The sequence below is a fragment of the Lissotriton vulgaris genome, chromosome 8 (assembly GCF_964263255.1).
Source record: "Lissotriton vulgaris chromosome 8, aLisVul1.2, whole genome shotgun sequence".
Taxonomy (NCBI): Eukaryota; Metazoa; Chordata; class Amphibia; order Caudata; family Salamandridae; genus Lissotriton; species Lissotriton vulgaris.
In genome coordinates this window covers 142,063,534-142,083,013 of record NC_141696.1, presented here as the reverse complement: position 1 = coordinate 142,083,013, position 19,480 = coordinate 142,063,534, and the positions used below count along the sequence as shown (strand labels likewise).

Below are 19,480 nucleotides of genomic sequence, written 5' to 3'. Positions count from 1 at the left end.
AAAAACACTGAAATGCACCAGTCATGGTGAGCTCAAGTAACTATAACTCTCGCCCTTGCCAAATGAAACATTCACTGTTGACATGAAGCTGGTGCGATTTAGGCTTGTTTGCCAAATGACCTACCCCAGTGAACCCCTTTGAAAGCTCTCTCTCTCTCTGCAGGAATGCAACAGGATTTGAAATAAAAACTTGTTTTGCTTATACGTATTACTGCTGTAGACTGCAGTTCACTCTTAAAGTAATAGGTAACAGCAGTGGTATCTCAGGATAATGCCCTAACTGTGTTTCATGTTGACAGAAATTCCTTCTTTGGCTGCTGGATGGCTTACACAATGCCCCTTGTTCACATACACGAACAGCAGAGGTGGGGGCTGGTTGCAAGAAACAAAGGCTTATTCTTGGGTTGAGCAGGGCAGGGAGACAGAAGAGAAGCTCAGACCAGTGGCTGGAGATGTTTGCTTGCTTACAGCCGTTCTGTATTTAACACTAATGTTTTCACTTCTAGCTTCATAGATTTGGATTTCGGATTGCCTCTGGGAGGACATGGCCCTGTTGAAGAGTGGATGGCTCTGGAGACAGAGTAAGTAGAAGTGACATTGGCGATGTGATTGCATAAATAGATATCAGTGCAGGTAGAAATAGATGGTTCTGGTGAAATCATGGCTCGAAAATAACCCTGCCACCTCAATCTAGAGTTGTTTTATGCTTGCTAACTTGTTTAAACACATACAGAAACAAATTGCATTTATTTGTGACTTCTATCAGGTTTTACAGTGCTGTACCATGTTATTAGCTTTTTTTACTGCGCCCTTCCAATAATGTGGCTCTTTGCTGCGCTATCTGTTATCGTGTTTGAATTCAATGCCAAGATTGCCTACATGTCCGCTGTATGTAGTTGGAGGCACCCCTCGGTTGTGGGTGTTTAATGACGTGTTTTCGGCTCTCCGAAGAGTGCTGAGTTATGTACAGGTGCACTGCACAGTACCAAGAAGCAGGTGAGGGTGAGAGAGCGCTATGATTTGTTGTGTGTAGAGCTACGGTATATTGTTTGAATACACTTTTTGCGTTAAGAGCAACAACATAGTATAAAAGATAGAAACACTAAACTGATGAGTAAGACTTTGAGGTTTTGAGCTGCAAACACAATTGCATGGGACTGAAAAGCAGTTCGTGAAAAGGTAACAACTGTCATAAGGTAAAACACTCATATTGAGCAGGCTTTTCCAACGAGTAGCTCGTGAGCTACTGGTAGCTCTCCACGTACCTGCAAGTAGATCTCATGTGTGCAGCCTAGTCAACTAAATTGGAAGCTTGTGCTTAGTTGAATTAATGTATGTATAACAAAATTGAAAAGCATGTATTTGAGACCAAAATGTGTGCATTTTCAGAACTCATAAGTTCATGTGTGGAGGAAATTGTTGAATTTCCAAAATATATTCAAAGCTCATATTTGAATGAGAAAAATCAAATGGTGTTGGGAAGATGTTTTACTAATAATATTTACTTGGTGGCAGGGCATTGCACCTATGGCTGTTATGTATTACCAATGTAGAGGCATTTTCCCATTACTGCTAGCAACTGTTCTTGATGCACTGATGTGAACGCTGCTGGCAACCTTGCATAGGATGGTCATTAATGTAATTTTCTCTGATGTGGTCTAGTACGCCTCAAATAATATTAGTAGCTCCAGAGAGTTTTCATACAAAATAAGTAGCTCAGAAATGGTTGGTGACCCCCTGATATAGACCATAGCGTAGATTAGCATGAGGCTAGAGCGAAGATCTGCAGTACCATATAAACACTGCATGCCTGATTTAACAAAAAAAGGTAAAAATAGGTTTGGAAATATCTTTTCTGATTTGAAAACACTTTCACGTTTTTTGAAATTCACAAATCTTTGGCATATTCCTGGGAAAGTTCTGTGACCTTCTTGTGTGTTTGAATTTTTTAGTTGTAGAAAAGCAGTGCCGTTATACAGTTGCCAATGTTTTTCATTTTCCATCCATTGGTACTTGTGGAGATTTTCACCTTATGTTCAGAAAGGGATTTACACCAGCCTTGACTGGTTTAAATATCTAAGTATTTCTAGCATGTTGAAAAATCAGGGGGAGGTTTTTGAATGTTAACAAGCTGACACATTTGTGGGTTACCCAAACTTTCAAGGTAAACCACACATTGAACCGCTCACTCTCAATATGTCCTGTGAGATGTGTTCCTGCTCAATAATATTCTAATGTACATTAGTAGTATTCAGGGGTAAATGGATTTATGAATGTTAAGTTACCTATTGTGAATATCAGTCCGTCACAAAGCCAGATGTTTTTCATTGTAAAAGTACATTTATGATGTTAGAGTTTAGATTTCGGAAGTGTTTTGCCTTTTAGAAGCTCATCTTTTACTTGATCAGTCTTCTCTACCAACTTCATTAACTACTTCAATGCTGATGACGGAACCGCTCCGTCATCAGCTGCGGTTGGGCTGAGCTGATGACGGAGCGGTTCCGTCATGGCCCGGCGGGGCCGTGACGGAACCGCTCCGTCACGAGCACAGCCCAACCGCGGCTGGTGACGGAGCGGTTCTGTCACCAGCATGCGGCTGCCGCGCAGCCGCCCTGCCCTCTTTAATAATACACTCAGATATTTTATGCACACATAAGAAGACATGAACACCGTTTGGTGTTAGGCAGCCGTAGCTTATTTTATTACACCAGCCTTAAATCTCTGAAGTAACGGGTAAAAGGATTGACAGTTTTACTTGCTCCCAATACCTTTGGTACACACTTAATAATGTGAGGAATAAGATATGGTAAACATTAAAACAATATAAAAGTGATACCTGATAACGCATCTTGCAGACTTTGACATCATGACAACATTGCAATTCTTAACATCTTGAACAGCTTGGCATAAACTCCTTTTCTAACAGTTGTCAAAATGTATAATCATCATGCACATTGTCTTATTTCTTTACAATGTAGCATATCAGGAAATCACCAGACAGATGGCAAATTACCAGGGAGAGCCGCCCACGATAAAGACATATCTCAGGCCTCCGAGGAAATGAAGACACTATGATGTGAGCAACGCTGAGGGAGGGCTAGATGGCAGAGGCTATCAGCCATCCCCCCTTCACCTCAAGACAGGACCCGTAACACACATCAGAGTCAGTTTAGACCAATATTAGTTCAACAGCATGTATCTTAAACATATCCATAATCTTTGGTTTTACCGCATTTTTGTCCACAGTGCGTTTAGATTACTGGTGGGTGTGCACTCCCTCCTGACCTAAATGCAGCTAATTCACCCAGAGGACATTTTAGTAGCAACAAAACAATGCACTCCCAGCAGAAGTCAGCCATTTGGACTATGTCCCAGTGGAGAACATCACTGTGCCCCAAACTGGTTCCTAATGGACACCACCACAGAGTAATTCCTCCACCTTCTCCCTTCTTAGCGATATATACGTTGTTACACTAGTGTCCATGCCATCAGCTCCAGGCGGCACTGGAACATTTGTTGGATCAACATTCTCCTGGCAAAAGGCAGAAAGATGCCCAACCTCCCTATACAAAGGTAAAGCCACCAATGTGCACACAGCACATCTAAGCCAACCATTTGTTAAACAAAGTGAAACTCATAGTGTGCCTACCGGGTGCAAGTCGCCCTCCCCCCAATAAAAGACAAGAAGCAGGTTGTTGTCGTTCACCGCGTAGTCTTTTATTAAAACCTCAAGCAGTGTCATTAATCCTTCATTCATCTTGATTAAGGTAAATCTTTAAAATACTTGCTTATCAACAACAACAACATTCAAATAATCTCAAAGTTATATATTGCCATTATATTTACGCCCCGCTCTCCAAGGGGCCTTTTGCTTGTCCTTCGCGCTGTGCCAGCAGGCCACAACCAAGATAGCCTGCTCTCCTTAAGTTGACCGCCCTCCAGTCAACAGAGCCGCAGGTAAATAATCTGCCACTATTTGTGACAACCATACCGGGGTATACCCCCTCCAATGTTTATAAACATACACGGCATCTTGGGTAGGGCAGGAGTGCTCAGGACCACCAGCAGGTCAGTCCCCCCTCTCCCGCCAGCCCAGAGCCCCACAATGACTGCTTGCCTTTCCATGGGCAGCCAGTCCATACCAAAAAGGAAGTCCACACCCTTTTCTTGCCTGGGACCCCGCCACAGGGCGAGTAGCCTACTGGCGCATTCGCCCTCCCCTCGACCTAACAGACTTCACTGCTGGGTGCCACCTCAGCACCGCTCCCCTGTTCATGTATGACCGGGAACTCTAGTGCCTGCGGATCAGCCGCCACTCTTACCACTGCCTGTCAATTCACAGCGGGTGGCACACTGGGCCCCCCATCGGTAACCCACCATCTATCATGATGCTTATGTTGAGGCCTGATCACGACAACTGCACCGTAGTGAGCTGAATGGGACTAACCCAGGAAAACCCACCTCTGGCACCTTGGAATCCTCCCTTCATTTCCATGGTGGCTTTCCTCACTTGCTGCTTTTCAACCCTTTCTATCCAACTGACCTGTGGCTGACCTTCCTACCGTAGATGGTAGACAGTTAATAAATTAACTTCTCGGCTGATTGGAATTACTTGTAGTGACATGCATTCCTTGACAAGCTACCTGGCATCAATGATCCTCTGAATAAAATACATATGGACGATTGCCAGCCTGTGAAGCAGCGTGGTGATTCTATGTTCTTGAAGGCTACTTCACCCATTGTAAATATGATGCCTGACAAAGCGAAGCCCGAGGAAATATTATGCAGAGAATAGACAATACGAAGTATTCACCGCGGCTGACGGAGCCTAATCTTAGCTAATGAAATATTGCAGTAATATGTACAATATGACCCTTAAAGTAACTACAGGCGGTCACGCTAAAGACGTCTCCATATATAAAATGAATTCAAACTTCATACCCTCACAATGGGAAATGTGAACGCATTAAAATGACCTATAAACTGGAACACTGTTTTACAGGCTATATTTGTACACATTCACAGACTGCTCAGATAAAATGGCAAATTAACACAAAATATTCATGATAATGACATAGCTATGCAAGGTTCCAACATATTATGCTTTTTGAGCCAAATTCCAAAGTTATGAGAGAAACTTAAAATGAACATCACACGTCCAGAATATATACTAGGAGCAAACATATATTGTCTGGCAATGTTGATCCTCCTAGTGTAGGGATTGCATTAAAGAAGGGACAGTCCTGACATACCAAATATATCTGCTTTTTAATTGAATGTAATTGGTTCTTCATTAATTGTCAAATTTCACTTGTTTGGTTCTTCGAATGAGTGAGCAAGTGAGTGTGAAAGGAATTCCACAAGAAAACCATCCACGGTCATGTGACGTGGACACTTCCAGAAAGGCACATTTGATTAGGCAGAAAAATTCCAACTTTCTAAATGTTACGCTTTCAGAATTGTAACTTAAATTCTCAATTAACTATTAAAAGGCAGTTTACAATACAACTCAAAAGAGTGGAAAACAAATGATCTATCTCTTTCCAAGATGAGGTTATCAGTTATTAAGTAGACTAAGATAACCTAGTGCTAGTCTATTGGGAAACGAGCCATGAAACAGTGATAAACGCGACTTGGGTGCTCTTCACTCTTAGGACATATAAAACAATAAAACATAGTCACATATGACCTACGTTTGAAATACCAAGCCCCCTTCCCTATTAGTGGTAAGGGCCATCACCACCCTCTTTTGTACCGCTATTAGTGGTAAAGGCCTGCCTTATGGGTGACTTAAAGGCGTTAAAAGGAACATGTATAGGAGGCAAAAGTTTTATTTTGCTGGTGATAAATAGCAGGTTAAAATGCGCAACAGATTGCTGTGCAGGCTGGAGATATGTTTTACTATGCCACTTCAGGGAGTGACACAATGATTGCTGCAGCCCACTTGTAGCATTTACTAAACAGGCCCTGGATTCATGTTGAACCACCTAATGGGGACTCATAAGTATAAAAATGAGACAGTTGCGTTGCGTGTATGCCAATTTTTCCTGTTTAAAAGTGGAGTGCACAAAACACTTTACCACAAATTAGTTGACCTCATGCCACGAAATATGATTTCAGCCACATAGGGAAGTGAAGTCAAAAGATCTAGAGGAATACCTTGATAGGAATGTCCGATCTATCCGGAATTCGTGACTCGCCCCCTCTGCCTGGCCGTAAAGTTAAGGTAGCAAAGCGTCAGGGGCCAATTCACTACGACCAACCCATGCTCAAACCAGCCACAAGCGACACCACTATTTTGCAATCCTAAAGCGCCTCCGTCCTGCACCTTCGCGTGCTCTCCGTTTCGTGCTCAGGAAACGGGTTTAACCAGGAAAGCTAAGCACCTACTAAGTTTAAATGTATGTATTTATTTAACTGTAACGATCCATGTGTTTAAACCAGGGCAAGAAGTGCCAGCTTGCAGTTTTCATACCCTTTGTGCCGAGCCATGAGGCTTCCGCCATTGCTGTCCACGCTGTGGACATCTTCCGAAGTTCGCTGGCCATATTACTGGGCTAGGCTACTGCTCTCCGGGCATGTTGGCAGAACTCTCCATGACTGCATTCCTTTCTGCGAAGCATGTCCTCGAAGTGAAGAAAAACAAAAGAATCGATTAGGGCTAAAGAATCTCGCACTACTGAACATATACTGGTGTTCGGTGAGCATTCTTCGTAATCAAGCACACAGACATATAATAACACTCACCTAAAGACTACGCTGTGAGGCCCTCTCCTTTCCTCCATGTGCAGCGACCTCGCTTCCACCGTAATTCTTGCTGGTCTGCTGTCCCCGGAGCTGTTGGAAGAGGACAAAGAGGATTAGTTCGGCCTCCCCCGAGGCTTTTTTACCCTCGGGGGAGGGAAGGTCGACCCTGCCTTCCTGATGATGTTGGGCTCACATGGTAGGCTCACGTAGTCATGCCTCCCTTCTATCTTGCTGGCTCTTCCCTGTCCTGTTTCTGCCTCGAGGACGGCTCTGCTGGCTCCCGCCCCGGATGCCACTAAGGGTGCCACGCCCCTAGGAGCGGATGGCGCCGTTCATTGGCAGACACAGCATTCCCAACCAGGATATTCTTGGTCCCACTGACCACCTGGCGGAATCGGCGCATTAGTTGGACCAGCCCCAGCCAGCAAAATGCCCAACCTCCCTATGCATAGGAAAAGTAACAAGTGTGCCCACACCACTCCTGACCCAACTGCAAAACGGAACTCAACAAGAGGATCACCACAGCAGACCAAGCAATAAGCACCTCAAACTTCAGAAAGAGCAGAAATGACTGGCATTTGAATGACTTAGTACTACCTAAGTATAAGTTCATACCTATACAAAAATACATACAGAATAGTTTGAATAAAAGGTAAGTCTCACCAGAGTAAAGAGTAATGGTCTGATTTGAAAAATCCAGAGACTGCAAGGCAATGTGACGTTGGATTGGACTTCAGATGAATCAAATAAACAACTATAAAAATGCCAAAATTAGGGAAGATATGAGTACCAGTGAAACTAATATATATGTAGGAAACATTTATTTTGGCACCATAAAATTGTTACTATGATAAAGTTTAACATGACACCTAAAGTAAACTACAGGGTTATTAGAAAAATAGAGCTAACCCAACATAAGAGTGGATATCCCCCAGTTTGATACCATACCATGGAGGCCCATAAGTTACACTTAACATATGTACCAAGGGAATAAGGCGAGCCGGCGCATTAGACATAAGGGTCCCCCATAAAAATAAGGAAGAACAATGTAAAGCCTCCTCACCAAAAGGATTTGGTTTGTAGTCAATGGGGTGTGTCACCAGATATTGGTATATACCGGTATAGTGAGTATCAAGGCACCAACCTAAATGTAATAAAGGGGATAACAAACCAATCAGGTTAAATAGACCTAATTGAGTAACCATAAGATAAAAATACAGTGTACATAGAAGATGTGTATACTGACCAAGAGGATGTATAGATGATGAAAGAAGAAGTATATTCTGTTTTGCATAAAGTTGCTTCAATCATCAAATGTAAAGATATATATCAAGATGTTCTGCACCCAAGTAAAAACATATAGTATGTTGTAAGTCAAAACAGTAACATAAATAACATCTCTAAGTCTAAAAAGAAAATTACCCATAAGTAAAATGACTCACATAGAAAGGTAGTTTTCAGTGCGTGATCCAATGGTGGTGCCCCAAAGGTAATAGGCAGGCCTTAATAAGCTGCCCAGGAACCTCGTTCTAAAGTAAACAGACCATGTATGAATCAATATAAATGTATAGAGATGAATATAAGACAGATCGTTAAACCTATGATATTATCCGTGTTATTGTTAAGCACGCATAAGTAAATCTATTTTTGGTAATGAATTTCCCGAAATGTATAATAAAGCAAAGTTAAAAGCAGAGCCTAAAAAAACTGAACTATTGAAAGGCCTAATCCGGTTCCCTCGTAGTGGTAAGTTTGTGCCCAAATTCACAGTGATATCGAGAGGAAAAAAAAAGGGGGGGAGGTGTGGCAAGCCCTATTTGGAGAGCATTACTCTCCAGTGTAGGCAAAGTAAAATGCGCGGGCATATAAACGTGAATGAAGCCCAGGGAGCGCATACGGCAAGACCTATCGGGGGGTGTAACTCCCTTGTATCAACAGAAAATAGTGCTCGGAAAACCCAGCGTGGGCGAAACACTCGGAGCATAACGGCAGCTCTTACCTGAAGGCTATATGTAGCCGGTGTTGTCCTTCGAATCGGGACGCCAGACGCCATGTTGAGACCACAATGGCGATTTAACCTGTCAATGGCAGGTCACCTGTTGGGTCACATGTTCCCTGTTCTAATCCTGGCAGGACATCTGAGGAAAAAGTATAGTTGCGCAACGGCGCCATACTTGACTGCCTAAGAAATTAGTTCTGCTCAGTTAGGTTAAATCCTTGACCTCCGCCCGAATATTTGAAAAAAAAATTTTTGATTATCGAATCACTACATATTATTTAAAGTTGGAACGGAGTCAAACATGGAAACTGGTCTGCGATAACGTAAAGCAACCAAACGACCATCACGGCGGAATTGTCCGAGAACAATACAAAAATAAAGAGAAATTATTTATCTAGAGCCGAAAAAATGTCGGTTGTCCCAAAATTAAAGTCGTTCGGGATAAAGGACGAAGTTTGACCCAGAGTATTGGTAAGCCCTTCGAGTTTAGGTTAAAAAGTAAACAATAATATGCCGACCCGATGTAACATGGAATAATTAGCGCACACATGCCTACAAATAGAGGTGACGGTTGATATCAGCGCCATGTTAGATTGAAATCAACCGTGCTGCTAGTATAATAGTACCTAATTTTATACTGGTGAATAGCATAGTTACTGCATGGGTGCTACGTAAAGAATCATGATTGATTTAAAAGGCGAAATACAACTGATGTAGTGATGGTGAACAATCATATAAAAAGTGCCTGTAAAAAAAAAAAATACAGCTAATTCACCCAGAGGGCATCTTAGTAGCAACAAAACAATGCACTCCCAGCAGAAGTCAGACATTTGGACTGTGCCCCTTGCACCCCGAAACTGGTTCCTAACGGACACCACCACAGAGTAATTCCTTCACCTTCTCCCTTCTTAGCGATATATACGTTGTTACACTAGTGTCCATCACATCAGCTCCAGGCGGCACTGGAACATTTGTTGGATCAACATTCTCCTGGCAAAAGGCAAAAAGATGCCCGACCTCCCTATACACAGGTAAAGCCACCAATGTGCACACAGCACACCTAAGCCAACCGTTTGTTTAACAAAGTGAAACTCATTGGCAGACACAGCATTCCCAACCAGGATACTCTTGGTCCCACTGACCACCTGGCGGCATCGGCGCATTAGTTGGACCAGCCAGCAAAATGCCCAACCTTCCTATGCATAGTTAAAGTAACAAGTGTGCACACACCACTCCCGACCCAACTGCAAAACGAAACTCATTGGAAGGCAAAGCATGGAAGGTCTGGACTAATGCCTCTAAACATATGCTCATTGGGAAAATAAATGGATATACACCCCTCTGGCACTCAACAGCAACATTGGGCTTAGAGTATGATGTCATCTCTAGGAAATGGGAAGCGGACAGAATTAGGACAGTGAATGATCTCTTGGTGAGGGGCTTTGCAACTACTTTCTCAGACGTAAAAGAGAAATATCAACTATCTAACGGAGATTATCTGAAATTTGTACAGGTATATGCTAAACTTAAAGCGAAATAATCAACTATTTCTTTATCTAGAATAGAAATCATTGAAGACTTGAGTAGGCTAACCATCAGAATTGGTGTTATATATAATATGTTGCTGACTAGAAGTCAGGATGATTTAGAAAAAATAGAAACAAGCTGGGCGGTTAAATTAGGGAATCCCAACGTCGACATTGATAGATGTTTAGATCTGTCACACAACCTTCTCATGGCAAGCAATCTTAAGGCACAGCTCTTTAAAACTATATTTAATCTTTACTATTCCCCAGCTAAATTATATTCCTGGGGGAAAAGGGAGAACGACCTATGTCCCAGATGCCAGCAGGGACCTGCCACATTAATTCATATGCTGCAGTGAGCTCGTCTCCATCAAGAGCATGATAGCCAAATTTTGGGAAGAAATATTTGGGCATGAAATTCCTGAGTCCGAGACCCTCTTTGTACTTGGGTTTGATTGTTCACTTAAGCTTACCAGGAGAGAACAGAGGTCGGTCTTTATCGATACAGCTGTTCTTAGAATTATTTTGTCAGCTCGATGGAAGGACGTTGATCCACCCAGCTTTCAGATGTGGTTGGCTCGTTTCTGGCGGTTTAATATTTGAAACAGCTATTTATGCTACTAGGGCCCCAAAAGTTAAAAAAAAAGGGTGAGGCGATTTGGCTCACAGTCTCTAACTGGAAAGCCGGCATTAGGTCAGCTCATATTAATGGTAACCCTAGATGAGGTATTATTTTGCTTTTTACAGGTGCCGCTGTATTGTATTTAATTTGTTAACCCTGATAATGTTATTTTTCCTCTGTTATTTAACTGACTGTCTTAAGTCTATTTTGTCTTTTTTTTTTTGTCTTTTTTTTATATACTTTGCTTGTTCGCTGTGTCGAGATTATTCTTTGTGCATTGTTTAATATTACTCCTGTATGACCTGGTTCAATAAAAAAAAAGGAAGACAAAGCATTCTCAATCATAATACCTTTGGTCCTACTGACTGCCCAGGCAGCAGCTCTGGGGAGCACTAGTCCATACAATGGCCCGAGCAGTCATGAAGATAGAAAATTTGCTAGCATTTGCGCCAAGATTCATGCCCTAAATCGAATTGAAAATTTGTGGTGCAAATGCTAGCAAATTTGTTATTCTATTACAGGACCGTAGGCTCAGATGATTGCTAGTTTAACGCTCATCAAAAACCACAGAAGTAATATCGCCCACTAGTTTATCATAAAACTGTTTAAAAGTAGTTTCAGAAGACCAATAAGCTGACTTTATTATATCTGGAATATGGGAACACAACATATATGACTTAGACGCCTTTGCGCCTCTAACAGAATGAGCACCAAACACATTAGTATCAATACTCTGCCATCTAGCAATTGTGGCTGATGTAACAGGCTTAAAAGGCTTTTGAAAGCAATTACTCTCTTGTACAACCCCTAGGTCTTATAGGAATGGTGCATTCTTCATGCACCTTTAGATATTGAGCTACACATAATTTTTCATTAGAAGGAAAAGCATTATATTCGATACACCCTGAAAAAGTTTTAGTTGATATAGCAGAACCAATCCATGTACACACATTGCACAACAGATTGTAAATTGGACATCGAACATAGGAAGTATATTAACAATAATTTGTAAACTTCAATTACATTACACAGGTACATACTGCAAGGATAAAATGCAATTCCATATACATTTGAGGAATCAACAAAATAATGATTATATAGACTTTATGACGATACATGTGATCAGAGCAGGTCTAGGGGCACTAAGGCATCTGAGTCATGGAAAGAGGGATCGTCAATACACGATCAAGACGCACAATACAGTGGGTGCTGTCATCCTATCTGGGAGGGTAGGTTGTGCAGTGTTAGGCATTAATGCTACTATTGGGGTGTTTTTAAGGGGGTTACAGCTGCATCTGGTCTAGAGTCGTCAGGGAAGAACAATTCACTTTCCCTGAGCCAAATCGTGAAGGGTTCCCAAATATCTTTCGGGCAAGATGCTATTGGCATGAGTTCCCAAAATGCTGCCAACTGCTCTTGGCAATAAACTATGTCTCTGATCCACTCAGAGACTGGAGGTTCCTCTGGGCTCCCCAATCCATAGCTAGTCAACGCTTTGCGAGCAACAGCATCTCAGCTGTCAGACGGTGTGACTCAGGTGGGCTCTCCCCCACGTACCCCAGAAATGCAACCAATGGGGAACAGACCAGCTACAGTCCAGTGACAGCCTGTATGGTGTCATATACCTCCTTGCAGAATCTGGATATAACTGGGCAATCCCACGCAATGTGTAAAAAGGTGGCGGATTCACGTTTGCACTTCCAGCAACGCAAATCCAGGTGCAGCTTCAGTTTATATAACTTTAAGGGGGTGCGATAGTACCGGTGTAGAAATAAAAAATTTATACGTCTCAGCAGGAAACCTCCTTTACATCGCGGTAATTACAACGCAATGCATTTGCAACGCAGCCGTTGTAACGCAAGTCGTTACATCGACTTGCGCTGGATGGCGCTATAACCTAAGGAATAGTAAGATTTACTTTTCCAACACCTTCCCTACTGTACGTAGACTGGTGTTGGAATAGTAAATCTTACTATTTCTAAGTCCTGCGCCCTCCAGGGCAAGTCGGTGTAACGACTTGCGTTGTAAGGACTGCTATGTGACATACCGCGATCATTTTGATCTCATTGTTACATCACATATTCGTCTCAGCCGGTAGTTAGGGGATAAATATCTTAGTTATGAACAACAAAACACCCATTGTACATCTGTAGGCAGATCTTCCAAGTCATTCCTCCACTGCTCCAGAGCCTACGGGTCAACCCATGGAGTATTTGTTTTTGTGTGAGTATATAGCCTGGTTATCAGTTTACGAGAGGTCGGTGTGGTTAATAAGTGTTCTAGTGGTTTCATAATAGCTGGAGAGGTTGGAAAAGTGAGATGTAATGTTTTGCAGGTGACCCGGAATTGATAATATAGGAGTATGTCCAGGATTGGTAACTCTGTGTTTCCCTGACATGTTGGCAATTCCAAAAATGTGCCTTGTGGATATAGGTCGCCTGATGTATACATGCCCATATTGCGGGGACGTCTGATTGAGCCATTGTCATGTAGGAAGGGGAAGTGTGGGTGGAACGCCAGCAGTGTGGAGGGTGCGTAGAGCAGTGGGGTCCCTGTCTTCTTCCTCAGACCTTCTCAAGCCCAACATAGGGTTTCAACTGTGTTTATTTCGTTAGCACTTCTAAGATAGGGTTTATAAACAGCCTTGTGTAGGGACGTTGGAATCTATAACTAATAGTCTCTTTCAGATATTAATTTCAGGGGCATGCATCCGTTCAATGTAAGGTACAAATCTTTATAGTCAGCCTGGGACTAGTGTACGGATCTCTGATCATGAGTTCTATATTGCTAGCCATGCTCCTTATTGCAACGTGAATGTTAAGTGGTGCTTCTCACACATGACTCTTGCCCCATCTGTGCCTGTGCCAATAACATTCCAATCTCAAAGATTACAAGTTTCAAGCAAGTTTAGGACTGATTTGCTGTATCTTTGGAACAGTCCTGATCAAATTCTACCGTGCTAAGGATGGTGCTTACGAATTTGTTAAGCTTTTTTGCTGAATAAAGAGTATGGTGATGTGTCCTTGCGTGGGTCCTATTAATTTCAGGCTACTGGCTCTTTTCATATTGGGAAAAGGGGTTGGGGTTGTGCACACCTTCACCTGTATCCCTAATTGTGTAGTGCCTAAGTGAGGGATTAGTGTTTAGCTGGGTGCGCCTCGTGCTCCGGACCACCACCCTTTAAATGAAAATAAACGTGCCAGTGGTCCTTGCCTGCAACCACAACTCTCCTGGGTCGTGGCAAAGGTAGAACCAGCTGCCTTTATTCCCTGGGGAGTACCAGTCTCTCGCACAGTGCTCTGTAAACGTTGGTCATTGTCTTGGTGCTTCTCCTGACCCAAGGGTTTCTCCGGTGTGGTCGGTGCACTAGTCTTCTTCTCCTCGTCGTCTCCAGTCTCCTCGGTCTAGCTCTGTGGGGTTCGTTGCGTAGTTGCCCTTTGTAGTCTCCGTGCTTTAAACACTGAGCCACCTTGTTATCCTCTGGTGGTTCTTTTCTATACGCTTCACTTCCGGAGATGCCTCCATTGTGCGTCTCATTGACTAGAGCACCTCCCTCACTGCCTGTGTGTGAAAAAACAGCTGCCATGTTGGAATTCTCACTGTCCGGATCAGCGAGCTCATCACATGATGTTCTGATTTCTTTAATCAATTCCTCTTTGAAATATGGTCCCAATACAGAATTAATTAGTGCTGTACATTTGGTATGGTGCATTGGGAAGGAAGTGAATTCATCTTTCAATATTTCACCAAAACATCTATATTATTAATAGATGTACAACGAACAGTTTGTACGGCAAGCCTGATTTCTCGTCTTCTCTGGTCATTAGAAATCGAAGGAATGGGTTGTATAAAGGATCCCAAAATATGTGCTCGCTGCATTACAATGAGTGGTGTTTTGTGGTTGTTGCATGTTGCTCCAATTAATTATAGTGGGCACAGAGGTCTATATGCATTTTACAGTACAAGTCCTGTTAATCCCAATAAAATGTCACTCCCAAGATGCAAAAATAACATTTTCTACATCATTATCCTACAATAATCAACAGCCCTATAATCAACAGCCCTATATAATGGATTCTAATGCACTTTTTATTGAGCCAATACAGTATACAAAATGAATCCTACCTTAAGCATGGAAAGTACAACCAAAATAAAGCATATGAAAGTTTGTTTTTGACTCTGGGAGTTGTTAAGGCCAAATCACATTCCTTTTTAGTAAGAGTATAACATTTTGATTGAATACTTGGCACGCTGGAAACAGTTCAGAGTTAGCCCATTCAGCATCACCACTTTAGAATTCCATGCATTCGTCTGTTGCTAGATGCATGCGCATTGAGAACATTTCCAATGCCCCGTCTGACTATCTTTTAAAACCCATCAGGGGACTACTTTTTCGTCTAAGGATCGACACTATGAAATTTATGCTTTGTTTTCCAGCAGGATATAATTCCAATCTTGATCATTTGCCATGTCCTTGCAACAGTCAACATAAACAATCTATGCTGCATTTTTTATTCTTCTGTAGCTATTATTTGATTTTTACTAAAAGGGTTCTGATACCTTATTTTAATACAAATCTTGTGATTGTCTATAAGGCCGCTTATGGGTAGGTCATTGCTCTGGAAGACGGGGAGCTAATTTTCTGGAGGGGCTCTTTTCTGAAAGCGGCAGTCGGTACTCACAAGTCTATGTGCCCCCGTGAATTTTTCTCACCTTATCCTGTTTATTAACCATTAATTTCAACTTATGGTAAATTAACACTTTGATGATTTTTTCTTTTTTATCATGTTTTCTTTTATGCACATTGTATTGCTGGAAGACCAGTTTTTAATTGGATTTTTTTTATGTCCCCTTTGTTGCTGGTAACTCTCATTGTATATGTTGTCGCCTGTCTCTACTTTTATGGATATATATCTGTATCCGAATAAAGAAATAAAATGAATTCCATGCATCTCGTATATGATTGTGCTTTATGCATCATCGTGCATTGGTTCAAAATGCATGATATAACACTTGTAAAAAACAAACATCTCATTTAACATCCAAAATACTCCTTTTCCTTGCACAAATGCCCCTAAATCTCAGGTGATAATAATAATGGTAATGCAAATCTGGAGGATAATATATTTGCTGGAGGGATACATGTTTTCTCTAGTCCCAGTTTTTTTCATTTAAGTAGCATATCCACTCAACTGCCATAACATGCAGGAAATTCGATGCAACAACATCCACTAACTGGGTGAATTTTAAAGTCACAATTTCAAGTTTTGAAGTTGTCCCTTCTGTCCTTTGCCTATAATTGTATAGTTTTGGCAAGACAATTTTTATTATAGAGCAGTGCACTTTGCAAGACAGTCCAGGGGGTAGTGGAAAAACAAACATGTAAGAGGGTGGATTTACAAGGAAAGGTAGAATTTTGAATACGTAGTGTTCCTGCCTAGCATAAACTCTATAGATCTAGTTTTGTACTGTAGGTGGTGCTTGGAAACATATATCCTGGCAATCCATTGAGAATATCAAGCCACTTGCACTCAAGGTGGGGTACATCTGGAGATTGGCTAGGATCCTGACATTTTCTTTGTTAACTCTTCATTTTGAGATTTTATTCAGGAATGGCTATGTGCCTTTGCTTTGGGCGTTTCTTTCATTGCAGAATGTAGCAACAATGAGTCCCGTACATTCTTAGGTAGCCTAGCATAAGAAAATATAACTATCAATCCATATCTGGAAGACTGACCAAAAAAGACTGACAGTTTTAATGATGGCCCTCTGATGGGATGGGGAGTCCACATAAGACTTATCAAGATACAGGACACAGCCAGTACTACTGCAGTAAACAATACCCAGTACTACCACAAAAAACAATGGTTTACAAGGTTGAGAACTTTGTCGATTGAAGGCCACGCTGCCTGATAGTCCAAAGTCCTGGATGAAAGATGTTAACCTGCTAGGAGCGTTAAATGTGGCACTCAAGACTTTAGGAAGAATGCTTCAAGAGGACAACAAGGAGTTCTTAATTTACAAACTTTGCACAGTGTTTCGGAATGTGGCGCTGTCTGCAAAAAGGCCCATTTGCAAACACTAATTAATTAATTAATTGTGGGTTTATAATGCGCAAGAATCCCCGATCTCAGATAGATGTCAAAGAGGCCACTCACAAAGTTGCTGTAAAGGTAAACTTAAAAAAATGCACTTTAATTAGGGCTTTCTTCTACTCGCTGCAGCTGGGCCGACACGTCTAGAAGGGCCACAGCAGCACAGGGTCACACCAGACCACCAGAGATCTCTTGAGAGTAGAGTGACTCTGAGTGATTGACACAGAAGTCACGCCCCAGGCCGGCCCGGTCGGAGGTCTCGGGAGTGGGACTTGCCTTGTTGGTGGTGGTGATCTTGACTCCAGAGTCCAGTCAGTCACTCTGAGTGAGTGAGTCTATTGTGAGTGTGCGCTCTGGACAACTGCGTCCACCGCCCTGGCCGAGAGAGCTTGGCACGCTTGACCGCTGCTCTTTTGAACAGCACTGCAGGGCTGGGCAAAACGTATTTCCCACAAAGGCCCAGTGCCGTCATTGGTAGCGCTTTCGTACTAATTGCTGGATGCTGACAACTGCTGCAGGGTGGCAAAGTATGGACTGTTATCAAAATTGAATAGCTTCTTAAATGTAAATCAAACCCAAATGTAGGTCCAGTGTAAGCACTAATTGCAAACACATTTTCACTACCAGAAGATATTTCATTATTTACGTATTGCTGTTAATGCAATCTGAAGAAAGGTACTAGAGAAGCTGACCACAAGCTAGAACATATCCTTGCTTAAATGCTATTGTTAGAACTATGAAAGTGAGAGAACAAACTTTAGTTATCAGATTAATAAAAGACAAGAGAGAATAAACACAGTGTTAACGAAAGTCATTGTTAAATGTCTTTCCTGGATTTCAAGAAAGTAAACACACTCAAATAGGAATTATAAGCCAACGATACTCTCTGCTAAAAGTAATAAACTTTAAAACCACCCTGGCTTAAATCTGTCTTTCTTGCAACATCCACATGTCTTCACCTACCTCTGTATATCTGAACTCAACATAGTCTGTACACTTTTTGGAAGCCCTTAAAACCCACTTTCTTCAGGTTTTCTTGAATTATTGTCATTATGATAATGCTCAAATATGCTATTCTAATCCTACTACTCAATGTTTTAAGGAATCTAACATTTTTGAGACATTTCAAATTATAAAATAAATAAACAATAAACTACAGTGCCATATCTAATATAGAGTCTAATATAGAGAAGATAATGCTGCCATCCCTATTTATCAAACTAATTTAAAACTTTGGCACTCATTTGAGACACATAACACTGCTGTGGTATAAATGAACCATAAATGTTGATTGTCTCAAAAAAGCAAATGGACAACGTGTCACAGTAGCCACAGTGCTCAATACCAATGGCAAGGAAAAGAAAAGTTAAAAGGATCGGTTTATTTTGCTAATGGCAATCCTTAGTGATATCTTGTGTTGCCATAACTTGTATACAAAAGCACTTGCAAACACTAAACACCAGACTAACATCTTATTGCTGTTTTATAAAACTCCTAAATTAATGTGGGAAATGCTTGACTCACAAAATGAGTAACTGCCAATGAGAACTCACCTATAGAATGTATGAGACTGTAACCTGTCCGAGACGTCGGCCAAGGTGCAATAGTAATGCTCCAGGAAGATTTTAAGGATGACTAAGCTAAGCTGCTTATTGAGATAACAATATATGAGCTCCAGACAGAAGTGTTAAGAACATTGCGTACATTCTATGTGAGAGATCAATTGTGAACATTATCGGAATAGTCCTGACACTGGGTTAAATTTCTGACTTAACATGACGAATACGCAAGATAAAAACCAATGTGAAGACATTCATCCCAGAACAAAATCTTCTAAGTGCATTGAATATGAGAACAACTTAAGTCTTCAATCCTGTCTCACTCAACATGAGAGAATCAACACTGGGGAATATCTTTACCAGTGCTCTGCCTGCCAAATAAGCTTCGGTCAAAATGCTTGTCTCACTCTCCAAAAGAGAAACGAACGACACTAAGGAAAAAGCTTATCAGTGCCCTGCAAGCCTGAAAAAGCTTCAGAAATAGAGACACTTTCACTGATTATGAGAGAACACACACTGGTGAAAAGCCTTATTTGTGTTCTGAATGTGAACAATGCTTCAGAAAGAAAACCCTTCTTACTGTCCATGACTGGATCCATACTGGAGAAAAGCTGTAGCAGTGCTCTGTATGCCAGAAAAGCTTCAGTCACAAAGTCTGTCTAACTCGTCATGTGCGAACCCACACTGGACAAAAATCTTATCAGTGCTCAGAGTGCCAGAAAAGTTTTAGTCATTAATTCAATCTCACTAAACTTGATACAACACACACTGGGGAAAAGCCTTATTAGTGCTCGGAGTGCCAGAAAACTTTCAGTGTCAAATCTAATTTCACTGATCATGTGAGAATACACACTGGTAAAAAGCCTTATCTGTGTTCTGAATGCGAACAAAGCTTCAGAAAGAAAGCCTATTGCATTGTCCATGAGCGGATC

General features: G+C 41.7%; 1 protein-coding gene across 1 annotated transcript in view; it reads left to right on the top strand.

The window, feature by feature from the left end:
- The first annotated feature begins 454 nt into the window (after positions 1–454).
- Positions 455–19,480, top strand: part of PLEKHB1 (pleckstrin homology domain containing B1) — a 569,304-nt gene continuing 550,278 nt past the window's right edge. Inside the window, exon 1 of the mRNA XM_086933840.1 lies at positions 455–581. Within this exon, the coding sequence (XP_086789966.1) occupies positions 545–581 (37 nt within the window). The 5' untranslated portion in view covers positions 455–544. The remainder of the gene's footprint in view (positions 582–19,480) is intronic.